The sequence below is a fragment of the Mizuhopecten yessoensis genome, unplaced genomic scaffold (genome assembly GCF_002113885.1).
Source record: "Mizuhopecten yessoensis strain PY_sf001 unplaced genomic scaffold, ASM211388v2 scaffold8123, whole genome shotgun sequence".
Classification (NCBI taxonomy): domain Eukaryota; kingdom Metazoa; phylum Mollusca; class Bivalvia; order Pectinida; family Pectinidae; genus Mizuhopecten; species Mizuhopecten yessoensis.
The window spans coordinates 2,079,691-2,095,618 of NW_018407390.1; the positions used below are offsets into that span (position 1 = coordinate 2,079,691).

Consider the following 15,928-nt stretch of genomic DNA (forward strand, 5'->3'; position numbering starts at 1 on the left):
CTAAGAAACCTTTTTGTTGTCAGTGAACTTTTTTGGTTCACAACTATGTTTTCTTTGCATTGTATATTCATTATATTTCATTTATTCAAGACAAAAATGAAGAAAATATATATTCTTTTATATTCCTTCATTCTATTTTCAAAATTATCTCCAAACATAATCCCATATTTAATATTTTGATATGTTTTGTATTAAATTTAATGTGGGCCCACTGTTTTTTTTTTTATTTGTAAGCATTATAATTTTGCTGTTAAAGTCAGTATTCCTTCTTTGCGTATTACAGGGTTATCTTCTCTTGTGAGCAGGTATTGATTGTTACGTCATTGGTTTGTGTGTGAGAAAATTACGTCGTTTTCTCAAAAATTGATGATGTTACGCTCACAAACAAATGACATAATCATCAATACCTGCTCACAAGAGCAGATAACTCTGCAATACGAAAAGACGAAATACAGCTTACGAGGTATAAAGGAAGCAATTGTAATGGTTATGTTACACGTAAAAAGTCTATTTCAATGGCTTTAAAGCTGTACCAGGGCAATGCAGTTTCTATAAATGGATACCAGACAAAACTATGTTTAGCCTGATTTACTCTATCCTGGGCGGGTATGTTAGTACACGTACACCTGAATAACTGTTGATAGCTGACTACCCAAGTGAAATTGTAGATGAATGCTTGTTTGATACAATTAACTTGATAACAGAATCAAAGTATTTCCATCCTTATTGATTAAGCGGATGGCATTAATAAAAAGTTAAAATATTCTTTAATCCTGCGAACCTTCTCTAACTCTAACTATGGTAAAATATTTCCAAAAGTCATTGGGAATCCATTTTTTTCCAAAATAAAGTCGAAATCTATTTTTTTTCTACAAAGGAATAATGATATACAGATAAATGTACTTATCAGTGAAATCCGTCGAAAATAAGTACTGGTTTGTAGATAGTTTGATCTCGGAAAAATGACCTTTGTTCATTTATTAATTGTTTGAATGCTGGGATTATATGTATTTATTTGGTCCGTTGAAAAAAGGGGTCGTTAACGGTTGACAATTTAATAAAGTTAAGAGAAGTTTCCTCAGCTTTAAATCCTTAACTTCCTATGAAAAACTAAAGTTAAGGATTTTTTATTCGCGTAAATGTCTCTTTTTCAATGAACAGCAGGTTACTTAATTTCGAAAATGCAATAAACTTATCAATTTTATGAGCTATTGAGAAATGAAACCACCTGTTCAAATTTATTTGTTTGGTGTTTTTTTTAAATAAAATTTATGCAGAATATTTCTGTTCATATACTCTAAAGACGATCATTTTGATTCCCAGAAATGAATAGTTTGATTTTGGTTTTAATCCTTATCAATGATCATTTTTAAAACAGTGTATCGTTAACCTAATGAAAGATGAACATAGGACACAGACGTGATTGCACCTAGACAATTAGTAACCTATATACAACTGAATTTTCACCTTATTTCTAAACATTTTCTTCAGGTTGGTAAGTATGGATTGTGAAAAGATTCATGTAGCACAACCAAAAATGTGTTTATATGTGACGTTTCGATGACTAGTACGGTATGTACTCTGTCACCTTCATCAGACAAATGACCAGTGAAGCTTATGTACACAAAGGTGTAAAATGTGTAGGAGTTGTCCACACATCGATGTCGATTCGGCTACGCTGTAAGTGTATCTACAACTAGTTGTTATAATTGGACAGTTCTTAATCGAGATGAGGGGGCTCATAGACTCTCGCTTATCTGTGACCAAGCGTAGCTGAATCGGGTCATTTCGGTACATATATAACAACTAATTGTATATACGCTTACAGCGTAGCTGAATCGACATCGATTTTACACCTTAGGCTGATGAAGGTGACAGAGTACATACCGTACTAGTCATCGAAAGTTCACATATAAATACTTTTTTGTTGTGCTATATGAATCTTTTCACCATGAATTTTCATGTAATGTACTTTTGTTTGTATTTGCATCACTCAATGGCCTATGTGTTACTTAATATTCGGGTGATACCTGTGAATGAAGTTGCGATCGGTACTTGGATCTAGAGTAACTGATTAAATGTATTGTTTTATTGCAGTTATTTTCGTTGTATGAACTATGGACACATACCAACCTCCAATAGATGATATTTTCACTCACGAAAACGCACAAACTACCTCACCAATAAGGTTCGCCTTGCGGAAATTGTTTCAATGTAGCTGACTTACTTTGTTACCAATATTGCATGTTTGACATTTTGTTCACTCGTTCTTTGCACTCTTATGAATATTAGTCCTTCATTTACCGCATATTCATGAAAAAATGAAATAATATAATAGTTTTTATTTGCATGTGTTTAATTGTCGTTAATTAGTTTATAAGTGTACACACGATCTCCTAAAGGCAATGTTCCTGTGGTTCAACAGCTGTATAGACAATTTAGAATTTCAACATTTTTGCCCCAGTACGAAACAGCTGTACGATGCATGGTAATTCATTTTTGGTATAATGTATCTATTCCCAAATTTTGTGCAATATTCTTTGCACGAATCAGGAGAAAAATAAACAATAGTTTCAATATTTTACATATTTCACAGAAAATTGTATGCATGAGTAATGCAAACTTGTTTTTGAGACACCAGTTCAAAACAGTTGGGAACATGCCTTGCGTATCCTTCTGTGATAAACTCTCGGCGTTGCTCATGTGATCTGTGTTGTGACGTAATTTTGTGATGTTATTTTAAAATCAATGACGTCACGGCCATCGTGTATCTCTTTGTCATATCACATGACGATATACGCACAAATTCTACACGGAATATTTTGATTTCATATTTTGATATCATTATATATATTGTTATTCAATGCCTGTTGATTGTATACCTGTGCTAAATAAATTAAGTATTTGTATTTTAATGTGAGTTCATTGTAGTATTTGAAAAGTGTTCGGTTCATGCCAAAGTGTACTTATGCATTTGAGTCATTTGAGTCATGAGGCTACAGAAAGTTGTTTTTTTCCATTTTATATTTCAACCATTACTAAAATCGTACAAATAATACACCTATTAGTGCAATGTTTGATTCAAACTTTATAGAAAAAGATGATATATCACATTGAACGCTGTACGCGGGATAACTTTAAACAAAGTAGTGAACACTTTTACATTTTTTCAGCACGAAAAATTGGCTAACATTGTAGAGTATGGTGTAAATATTGCCAAAAAAAAAAAAAAAAAAAAAAAAAAAAAAAAAAAAAAATACCCCACCCCCCCAATTTGGAGGTCATCAGGTGCATTTATGTGGGAAACAAATCTCTCGCATGGAGTTTCCACCACATTTAACATCTTCATTATGTTGTAGAGGTGGAAGAAGATGTTTCTTCCCGTGGAACTAACTCTGTGACCTTGACATGTAACGTTACATAATTGTTTGCTCTCTGTATCTCTGCTGTTTTCGAATGAATACCTAACGCGCATGGCGTATGTTGGCAAGCTTATTTTTTCATCGTTTCCTCATTCACAACTAGCAACTCGCGTCTGTTTCGTAATGTTTAGGATAAGACTATGCATGCGATCTTTTGATGTTTTCGTTGTTTGAATATTGATTTACAATAATTATTCTCACAATAAACCGGTAGCCATAAACGTCAATCAAGAATCCAGTATTTCTTTTTAAGTTGAATCGGTATCGTCGTATTAGTCCATGAAACCAAGACTATAATTAAGGCTCCTTATATCAATAATGCATATATTTTGAAACAGATCAGTTATTAGTTTTTACCAAACCATTTTGATGACGTTGATCCTACAAATCAATACCACCTCGTTGTACGAAAAGCTACAAATCTATTTAACAGAGGAACAGTAACTGAAGAAGATGATGTAAGTGTCCTCTAACATGGAACAACACCATACGTTTATCCTATAATTGTAACAACAATTACACTGAACAATTCAGTCTTTAAAACATAAAGTTTTAGTCTCCATCATTGGAAAAGAAGCTAATTCATTGTGTGATATACAGATCGATGTGTTTGATGATGATCCATAATGTTTTGAACATGCTGAACATTGTTTTCCCAGTCCTCGGTTTGAGGGCATTCCATTACTTTGATTTGACATAGATTTACAAGGGAAATATCGTCGATCACGGAGAAGACACTTTTACATCTGGAATAGTAGTCTGATATTCCTTGTATATCAAGTTTAAATAAAATTTCTAACCAAAATGTATTACTCATATCTTGTCCTTGAATTTTCCCCCGCTTACTGAGACCATCACTTTATGATTTTTACTGAACAATACTCATCTGTCAACAAATGTTGTGTACTTGCCATCCCTACATTTATCTCAGCCTGCAGCTAGACTGTTGTGTAATAACAATCACTTATCTTATATAATCTTTCACCCCTTGATGGCAAGATGGAGAGTTGACATCCATACTCGGATAGTTAAGTTAATAAGTCCTTTCTTTTACCCTAAAGATGCAAATTTAGATCTCACCTCTAAAACAAGATTTGCTCCTGTAAAAATATTGCTAGGTAAATCAAGCATTCAGCAATAATGTATGACCTTGTCTGACTACAAAAGGACGTCATTTAATTATTCTTTTATTTTGACACACAGAAGACGTATACGGGTTATCACCTTAGAATGGGACAATGCAAATTACATATCCAAAAAAGCTCGCCAAGGTTAAAGGAAAATGTATGTTTATGATGATGTTACATTTCTGGCGATGGATTGTTTTCAATTGACCATCTTACAGGTACATTTATAATGTCTCAAGAGAGCACGGAAGTGGAAAGTTAGTAGTAAAAATAGTACTGCAAGATGTGCAGTCGGCCAAGTTTAAGCTCCCTTTAATGCCCGACCCTGAAAGGGGAAATAATATAAATATGTTTTATACAATAAAGCATACTACATTGTAATACTTTCCCATGAATTTGCATGGATACGTAATTTTGGAGTATATATCCGCTAAATTGGTGGAGGTATGGCGAAACATAGCAAATGATCAGAATTCTGACTAATTATGCGTTATCTCTGTGTGTGAAAAACAGGAAGGAAACGGGGGCAGGTTGGTTATTAGCATCGTACATATGTACAATCCTAGCTTTAAATTAATAAGAATCTACATCATCATGTATTTACGTATTGGAAATATCTCTGCACTTAATATGTATGAAATCGCTTAACTAAAAAATTGACAAAATGACTAAAATAAACAATATTAACATAAAATGNAAAAAAACGGAAAATATTAAAAGTGGCGAAAATTCAATTTTTTGGTATTTTTTCCAAAAAATTCCCCAAACTATCGGAATGTTTAGATTTTCATAAAATTAACTCTACATAGTTGCATAACCATTATATGAAAGTTTCAACGAATTTTGCTGGTTAATTGCGAAAGTGTGGAGCCACCTTAACCTACATAGCAGCATAATTACAAAATGCCAATTAACCTTGCAATATAATTACAAAATGTTTGCTATATAATGATGACCTAATAACCCTCTCATTACACGTATAACAATGTCCATCTATTGTAATTTACAGTTTACACTGTGCAATTTAATCACTTGTATTGGTTTATTGCATTTACAACGACCTAAAGGATCACACCATATTTCTATAATTCACTCAACAGTTTGTTAAAGAAATCTCCCAATAACCAACGCCGATACAATTAGTTCTTTTGCTTCCATCATTTAGTCAATTAGTTTTTTTTTCAATCAATTTGATCACACCTCTATTTTGCTGTTTCCGACTTGAAGGCGTCAGACAATTATTTTCCCCTCACCTTGTACGTGGCCTTCCTCTGAGAATGATCGATGGCAGTGTTTTCTCTTACGAAAGTAGTTAAGTTCGACGGAGAGACACGTTATAGGAGCACGGGGAGACGTTTAAGTGCTGAACAACACACTGACTATAGATATATCTGAATTGTAGAAAAATCGTAGTAACACAACATTAATTGAATAGGATAAGTCATGCTATATCTCAACAATAAATTCGACATCAAAATGAAATGCTCATGACTCCAACAATTTCTAAAGCTTCCGAAAGATAGAACACAGAAAATAATTTACTGGATTTTTACAAGTAAGATATTTAATTTTATCAACTTGATAAAACTGGTATCTTTACTTTAGGAAGATATCAAAAGCGGTATCTTTCACAGTGCTAAAATTCCACTTTTTGTATTGACCAATCATAAGTGTACTTTCTATTTACTGCATTCAAAGCCACAATTATATATTACAAAGCAGATAAAACGACGGTATATATACGTTTTTTTATTAACTATTGACATAACATTATACGCAAAAATAGTAAGTTGACTTTACAAAGACAATATTTTGTTTACAAGATAATATTAAAAATAGTTATATGTAGGACTACGGTAAGAAGTATACTAGTATTCAAAATGGCGCATAGTCTTGTTATCAGGCGTGACATCATTAGAAATTAGGCGACAAATGTAATGCTATAAAACCTCTATTTCTTATGCAGTTATATGTTTGTCAACGTAGGCACTTCAAAAATACAATTGATATAGTTTTTTCCGTTTAAAAGCTAGTGATGAACTGTATTCCTGAAGTTCTGTTTTACAGTGTAAACATTATCTGGAACGGTTTTGTTAGGATTCTACTTTTAATTAACAAAATTAACAAAGTTTAGTTTGATCGCTTCAAAAATTCACGTTGTGCCCTTCTTGTGTCTTCTGCATATCATTTGAACACAATCCTTTTTCAAAGAGACTTATTGAAAATCTCTTGAAAACCACACATATTCATGATAAATGTAGTTGTGGTCTTTTCACTGATGGATGTTATTTATATGAATTGAGTCAACATTTTAGCCACACTTTTCAAACATATACAAAGTAAATGTTTGTTTAAGATGTATATAACACAAACTAAATCAATCTAATAATTTGCTCAACTGCCATTTGTCTATGAATTAAAAAATGAGTCAAAAGTATGTTCCTTTATTCTGTGGTAATTTTGCAACATCGTTTTATTTTTATTTCTAATTTCCAGAAAATATATACAATTATATCAAACAGGAAGATTATTGTTCGTATGGCAAATACGTTAAACTTATAACATAACGCTCCGTGTAAGTTATAGTGGGGGGAGCTGACGAAAGGAACAATTTGTTTTATGGCGACAGGAGCTGAAGAATGATATGTTTTATAGGGTTTACCGTTCTATCAACAGCTATGATCACTTAAGGACGTGCCGCCATGTGTATTATGAATGCGTGCATGTGTGTATATGTGTCACTTTCTTATTGCGCCAACTTTATAGGGCCATCTCACTGAAACACCATGTCAAATGCATCTTATACTGACAACGGGTGAACCAGTTGTCATTACCCTAAATGCTGAACGTTAATCGGGGAATAACAAGTGCCATTTTAAGAAGTTTGGAATGTGGATAGAATCCATTCCTAACCTGGGAAACCCTCAACATTAAAGCCAAATGATAGGTATTGATTAGAAAGGCGCTAGGAAATAAATAGAAATTTAGAAGTACTGATAAATATACAGATCCCAACTATTGCAACGGTTGCAGCAGATTTATTTTGGTTAATTGTATTTGCCGAAGTAGAGGGCACAAACACAAATCTCTAATTTTTCATGGGATTCCCCCATTAGTCGTCTCTTACGATACGTGTGGTGGATAACAGCAGGTGCATTCTTTCAGACGAGAATGACGATTTTGCTAAAAGAAGACAGGAACTGACGAGAGGGTCGATTTTTAAGGTGACAGGAGACGACGAGACAAACGACTTTTTAAAATGACAGCCGGTGACGAGAGGAACGATTATTTTTAAAGCGACAAAAGCAGATGAGAGTTACGATTTCTTATAAATGGCAGGAGCTGACAAAAGGGACGATATTTTTAAGTGACAGATGCTGTCTAGAGGGACGATTTGTTTTTAAAATGACATGAGATGACGAGAAGGATGATATATGTAACAGCAACATGAGCTGACGAGATGAACGGTTATATTTGTTAACAGCGGCAGGAGCTGACGAGCGAGAGGATCTGTTTTATATGTGTACAACCATGAGCTGCGGAGAGGGACATTTTTTAATAGCGAAACGTGCTGACGAGAGGAATGCTTATTTTTAATAGTGTGTGGGGCTCTTGATTGAGACAATTGTAATAGCGACAGGAGCTGACGACATGAACGATTTTCAATAGCGACATGAACAGATGAGAGCAATGATTATTTGTTAAAACAGGAGGAGCTGATGAGACGGAGGATTTGTTTGACAAAGGCAATAAGAGCTAAAGATACATGTTAACACGGTTTTTCTTATAACAAAAGGAGTTACAAGATAACGTATTTTTAAAAATTCAAAAGAGTGACGATTTATTTGCAAAGGGATGAGCTTAGAGAGAAACGATTTGATTATGACATTAGATTTGGTTTAGATTGACAAATTTAACACGCCTACGCTTCCAGAGCACCTGTTTTTTCCCTCGTTTTTCTATGGGCTTCTATTTAAGTATTACCTTTGTTCACATTTAAGAATTCTTTTTTTTTGACACTTCGATATTTCCTTGTTGTCGGTTTTTCATGTAGCAGAAGGAAGTGTGGAGAAAGAGGATTTGTATCTAATGAAGGAGCTCATCGAAGGAACGGTCATTTTCTTAAAGGGTGGAGCTGATGAGAGAGACTATTTGATTTCAGATACCAGCGAAACCTCATAAGAGACAGTATCTTTTATCATGTCTCCGAGTTTAAATCTGTTACTAAATGTGTCCTTTCCGAAATACAGATAGTTGTAAATTTCAATTAATCCAACGTGTCTCTAGACTTTAAATGAAATAGGCCTAATGATATTTTGACAAAGCAATTAGGCTATTGTAGGAATCCTTAATTTAATTTACCGTAGAATCGGAGTACGTAGCACAGTCAATAGTTTGCTTTTAATAAAAATGGCCAAGGTGAAACGACTGAACATTTGCCTTCATCAACATGGTTGACATTTTGTAACACTATACTGACAGTGAACTGGTGACACAGACATCTTTCTTTTGTAATGTCATCAATCTTTCTCTTAGTAATTACATAAATTCCCATAGGCTAACCCCTTCGTTATACTACTCCTTGACAGTAGTTCCCTTATGCAATCTCCATTCTTCTGATTTATCCAGAGTTCACACAAAGCCAATAACATATCATTCTTTCCAATGCTTTCAACTGTAGATATATTGGCAATGTCTACATCTCCAAGCGGTTTCTAAAAAATGCGTGTATCATAAATCATAACTGAATCACACTAGAGTTTAGTTTGTCAAAATATTGTCTGCTGTTCTATTAATTACATAAACTCCCATGAACTATTTGCCAGTTTGTACTTGTTGACTATGTAACGGGGGATGTTTCAGCTTCAATTCAAAATATCCATCATCAATGCTTACCTGTAGGGGTTGCTCCTAGAGTGCGATCCATCAGTTCAGCAACATTTGTTTTACCGCCATTAAATGTCTTTCCCTTCGAAGCGTCTACAATCATTCTTTTAAGATTCACATTATCATTCCTAAGAAGATTCATGTTGTCCTTAACTTTCTTCATGGAAGTACGTAGATCCTGAAGGCCTTCATTAATGTTTAATATGTCCATCTCCATCCGCCTATGTAGGCTAGTCGGATCACGTATTCCCGAATCTGCTTGATCATCACGGTCCCTAGGGGTCGGTACTCCATTATTCAACTCCACTTCTAGAATTTTAATTTTTGTTCCTAAGGAACTTATAGATTTGTTCAGAGAATTCGCCTCTCTTTGAATTCGATTTTGGGCATGCTTGATGTGGGAATTTTCAGAATTAAGATGTAAAAGGTCCCGTTTCATTAGAATCCATTCTGCTTTTAAATCATTTACACCGTTTTCTAAAACAGATGTTGGAACTTGTTCTATCTGTCCGTTGCTTGAAAATCCCAATTTTCCAGCTCTTTGAGGGGCTGGTGAAGTCGTAAGTCTATTCTTCAAACTGACATAATCCGTGGTGAGATGGTCAAGACGCCTCACCATCTCATTTAGCTCCCTTTGAAATCCTGAAAATCCCGAATTTAAAGCCCGTTCTTTGACCTTTGACCCTGCACGCCTACCACCTCTAGAGGTTCTATTCTTGTGGCACAAACTCAACTCCGAGTAAATTTCATTTCGGAATTGCAATAAAGTTTTGTCCAGAAACGAAGACATATTGGCAAATTCTAGTTCTAAATATCTCACCTTGTGTTCAATATTCTCATCTGGTCTCCAGACTTGGAATGTATAAGAACATGTTTCAGATATCATGTCATGACAATTTATACATGTCAAATCATAAAACGCCAACAATGCACAAAGACACTGGAAAGTTGTTAGCTGACCCATCCTAACTGTCAGTTACTTTCAAACATAAAGAAAACAAATCAAGAAAAAATATGCATCACGTGGGATTTTTTTTATACCATCCTTCAAGGTGAAGCTGATCATCCTTGTAACCTTGTGTAGCCTACCGTGATCCCATAATTCACTATGTTAGACTGCAGACTACATTCTCAGACCCAGCATGATTACAGCGCAATATATATGTACGCATTCAGTAGACAGTATGTTCCGGCAATATCTTGTGTAACTTAATTTGTCCGGTCGTAACCCGTGATATCCCTCAAGAAATATGCACAATTACGGAAAATTTAAAAGTTCCCAAGATCTTTGAATGATGTTTTCGATCACATTATACACCGGTAGATCGGTCCTGAAGGCATGTGTGCCGCCTAATGTAACGCTACTCCCACACTGTTCTGTTAACATTCATCCGACGCTAGCGGTGGATAGAACCCACAGTTATATGCGAAGGTTTTGATTCGATAGAGGGAACTTGCAATTACTGGTCTGGAAGTTAGAGGAAAAACAATGGTTTAAGCCATACACTGGAATGTAATGAACAGAGCAATTCACATAGTGTTTGTCACTGTTAACCAATCAAGCCCGGCTTTCTGTATAATCAGAACTGCTCTTCCTTATGGCAAGAGGCCACCAAGGGAAAACACAATAAAAGCTCCATGAATTTTATCTCAAATGCATCTACAATTCATTGGAATTGCTGTAGGTTTTCATGACTACTTGCCTGGTTACAACATCTCCTGTTACGACTTTAGTATTTTTCAATAAGATTTCCGCTTTCGAAAATAGGTAACTTTCAAGTGGAATCAACTATAACGGTAACTTTCGATCCTGAATTGACTTAGGAACGTCAATTCAGTAAGCTTTGACGTCAGTATGTTGTATAATGCACTACTTGCAGAGTATTAGGGAATCTGCTGAAGTTTTCAGAAAACGTATTGGTTCATACACCAGCGTTTATACAATGATGTGGAAACACACTGTTTATAAAATACATCCTTGGGCTAGTTAATTGTTGATGAAGAATGTTTACTTTATGAAAACAAAGTTTTTAAATCACATCGCACAACTGTAGCATAGGCACATTGCTGCACATCACTGTTTTCATCATCACAAAATGGTTACAATAGCTTTCCACTTTTATGATCACTCCTCGTGTACCCAGTTCTAGTCAATATATTCAATTTAAAAGAAAAATAAAGGACCGTTTATCACTAAGCAATCAGGTCCAGACTCTAAGTCTCTTTGTTTTTGAGTCTGATCTATGTATTTCTACACTCAGGAGGTAATTCATCAGAAAGCACTCGTTCTCCTAAGTTTGTATACTCATCCGACGAAACACATCTAGTCTGCCTACCAACAAAGGCACACATATTCATAGTTGGAAGTCCCTCGGACACCACGCTGCTATGCTTTGTGTCAACTGGATCGCTACATTATAATTAGGTGCCAACACAGGGTTAATCAAAACAATTTTCATCACAGTAAACGCAACAAAGCATCCCCTCCCCTTAAGGCCCAAGCTGCTTTTTGAACCAACCATAATTGTTACTCCCTTGTTTTATACATCGCTGAAGGATTTTGGAAAGAATCGATGAGTCTTAATTAGAAATCCGTTACCACAAGAACATTAAAAAATCAATCACTGATACTTCAACGATATCCTATTTTCGCAAAAGACATTTAGTATTTGACAAGATCGGGGAGAAGTGTGTGTTTTGTGCCATTATCACAACGATTGTGTCATTTGCAGGCGTAGAACAAGGAGCAAGCATTAACAAAGTGTTTAGTGGTTTATTTAGAGAGTAGGGCAGACACAAAGACTTGAACGATGTTCCTGGAAACTTGACAGCTCCACCATGGGAAATCGACAAATGTAGATTGATTTGAGAAATAATGGGGGAATCGCGCAGTATGCCGACTTTATTTGTCTGTTGTGTTTATTCTATCTTGCAATCGCAAATATAGACTTACTTTATTCTCAAACAACTACAATAAATGTGTTTAATCTGTCTAACATCTGTTTCATAGCTCAAAGATAATTGGCAGGATGATATATTATTATTCGAAAAAAAAGCTTAAATTTATAATTAATTAGTACAGTGACTGAACACCAACAGTAACAAACTGAAATAGCCAACGTTATCACTTAAAACTCAGCATCGATCAACAAAAGTTATACTTCCGATGGAAATCCGAAACACAAACACCAATTAACTGATAATGACGAAAAATTTTAATAAATTACTAAGCCCTGTCTATAAAGCACGTATGAGAGACAATATTTGCAATCCAAGCATCACAAATGACTTTTAGTCTAATATAATTAGATCTTCATGCTCGAACGACGTTAATCAGAACCCGTCCGTTAGATAGGATTAATTGGTCTGCTAAACAAACGTGAATCTAATTTAGAAACATTTCATCAAGATAATCAATATACTTTTTTTTTCGTGTTTTTTTATTGTTTGTTTCGTGTGTCTTCTCTTTCATTGGCTTACATATTCGTTTTACATAAAGTTCACATATGTTGATGTGTTTTGAGTGCAGTAGGCCTTATCTTTCCTATTACAAATTGTTAATTGATTGAAAAGCTATTTCTTTTTTATAAATAGATAAATTAGTGAATGGATTGCCTCTTGATTTTGTGGAGTTTGACATATTGTCATGAACTACCCAGAATAAACCACAGCGGGCCGCCATATAGAACAGGAAATACCATGGTGTATGTTATTTGTGACGTATTAAACACGTACCATTCCGTTTAACCAGATTTTGTTTCGGCTGATTTTTTGGGTTTTGAATTCAAGTTTTGATAATTTCAACTTTTGCGTTTCGATTGAATCCTAGTAAATTGACACTATGGTATTATGAATTTCAGTGAAACCTGAAAAAAAAATCCCTGCCGACTTCCAAACTTAATCATTTCAGTCGAAATGTATAACACTTTCTGTCAAAGTAGCTTTATCCACTTCACGATTTCAACATAATGTACATCTGAATATAGAATAGAGGTTGGATACTAAATAACAATGCTATAATTTATTATATGTGTTATTCCACTTTCCTTTAATTTGATTCTTTTGGTACCGATATGAAAAGTAAAAATATCTCTGAACAGCCTCATAGTAAACGTAGCTTACTTTAGTTGACATTTCCTTCTTTAGAATGTGCTACTCCTCCAAAGAGTGCCTCTCCGATCAGATTCACACAGCATTTGTACGGAGTTTTCAAAACACAAATATCTCTGATGCAATATTCAAAATGTTTGAACCTTTTCAAAGTGTTGCACTTATTCAAAATACAAATATATCGGTGAGTATGAATGAATGAAAGACACAATCGTATAGTTGTTTTTGGTTAATTTGCTCTTCTATCCTATCATCTAGTTGCATTATTCGTATGGAAAATAAACGGATCTTATTATGCAAAGAACATGTTTCTGCATTCAGTTAAATATCAAGTTTTATTCCATGCTTATATAAAACAAAAACCGGGAAAACGTATTAAATTAGTTGCATATGAACTTATCGATATGTGCGCAATATATGTTGCACGATATTTCTCATAGACACATTAATTAGAACCGATCAAAACTTTCCTTGGAAATATAACATCAGCCAACCATTCGTTACGTAGCCCGATATAATTGCAGTAAATGATACCTGAGATTCCATACGTAATCTAGCTAGGTAATATAAACGTGATTTATGTGACCAGACTATCTTTTTTCCTTTTAGAAACACATTGGTAAACAGAATTGTGTTTAATCAGCTGTTATAATAGCAGTCGTTGATTAGCTCCAGAATGACAAAAATCCATAAAATATTGAATTTGAGTGGTAATAAGGAACATCGTACCTGTAGAATTAGTATTAGCGAAAGTGGACGGAAACAACAAATTAAATGTCTAAATGAGACGTTTATAATCACTTATTCAAATGCCTTAATGAGATATGTATAATTACCGAACTAAAGGTCTAATTGAGAGATTAAAAATTACTTATTGAAATGTCTAAAAGTGACATTTCTAATTACGTAACTAAATGTCTATATGTGAGCTTTGTACATGTAGTTACTTAACTAAACGTTTCAATGAGATATTTCTAATTACCTAAGTAAATGCCTAATTTAGATAGTTCTAATTATCTTATTGGAAGAATTATGCTTTGTAAGCACTGGAGATGTCATGCTTCAAGGTAATATTTAAGCGAAGTTAAAACTATGTTTAGTTAATATCTTATGTTTTCAGGATTTATACTGTAACTAAATCATATTTCAAAAGAAAGATAACGTTGCGTAAATTCGAAGGGAGATACAGACATCGGGAATTAGCCATTTTGCTGAACGATCACGAGAATATATTTTAATGCAACTTGAATCATTGGTTTAAGCACCATACAGGCAATTGTACGATATTTTGATGTACACATGCAAGGGACTGTATGGAACAGCTCTTCAGTATTAGCATAAATACGTCACCCTTAATCAGTCGTCATTATTATACAGTTAGAGTATGGGGTTGAGGGATATAGCAAGTTTCTGGTGTCCCAAGACCAGGTCTATTTCCCGAGGCGAAGCCGAGGGAAATAGGCATGGTCAAGGGACACCAGAAACTTGCTATATATGCCTCAACCCCATACTTTAACCGTTTTATTATACTGATACACACTGGAGAGATAGTTTTAACTAGAAAATATTTGTAAACCATAAGCTGTATAGCTTCACGTCCCAAATACCCTTTTGATGGCAATGGGGCCAAATGCTTACGAGTTCGGCAGCAACCCCATACGTTAATCATTTTATTATACCGAATACACACTGCAGAGATAGTTTTAACTTGAAAATATTTGTAAACCATAAGCTGTATAGCCTCACGTCCCAGCTACCCCTTTGATGGCAATGGAGCCAAATGCTTCGGAGTTCGGCAGCAAGCTCCGCCCACCTCGCGCGTCACTGCCGAGTTCGGTAACAAGCTCCGCCCACCTCTCGCCTGATTGGCTCGGCGGTAACACCCGAGTGTAGGGGGGTTTTAGTTCACAGACTAACACACAGGACTAAAACACACTCAGGCAAAAGTGGGGATATATTCGATTTCCAATTACTTTTATATAGAGTAAATAAAGTAGAGGTGTAATAAAACTGTGTATAGAGACATACTTCTTGTTTTGTGTTCCAAAATATTGTACTGTTTCATATATAGGAAGTACTTTGTTAGTAGTTCACTATCTGCCTCCAGGGAAGGATGTTTTAAAAACTCGCCTGTTGTGCGTCTGGATGGTTAGTGTTTAGATCATAGTGTGAACGTCCTGTAGAGGCAATTTAAACCTACATACACATTATGATTATATTCTAAATTGATAATGTTGAATAGCATGCCTTATATATATTTGCTTATTTAACACTAGAACGGTAATTATACATGTACTGTAAATCGTCTTAGATTTACATATTATTATAGTATTCCTGTATTAACTGATTACAAAATTTATTTGTAAGTTGTTTAGAATATTT

General features: G+C 34.6%; 1 protein-coding gene across 1 annotated transcript; it reads right to left on the minus strand.

Moving 5' to 3' along the window:
* Positions 1-9,434: 9,434 nt before the first annotated feature.
* LOC110454972 lies at positions 9,435-10,952 on the minus strand. The gene has a single exon (XM_021504819.1). It carries the CDS (start codon positions 10,398-10,400, stop codon positions 9,435-9,437), a length of 966 nt encoding a protein of 321 aa, XP_021360494.1. The 5' UTR covers positions 10,401-10,952.
* Positions 10,953-15,928: the final 4,976 nt, after the last annotated feature.

Excerpts from the sequence above, each read along its gene's own strand:
- LOC110454972 (XM_021504819.1), bottom strand. The coding sequence starts at position 10,400 with ATGGGTCAGCTAACAACTTTCCAGTGTCTTTGTGCATTGTTGGCGTTT.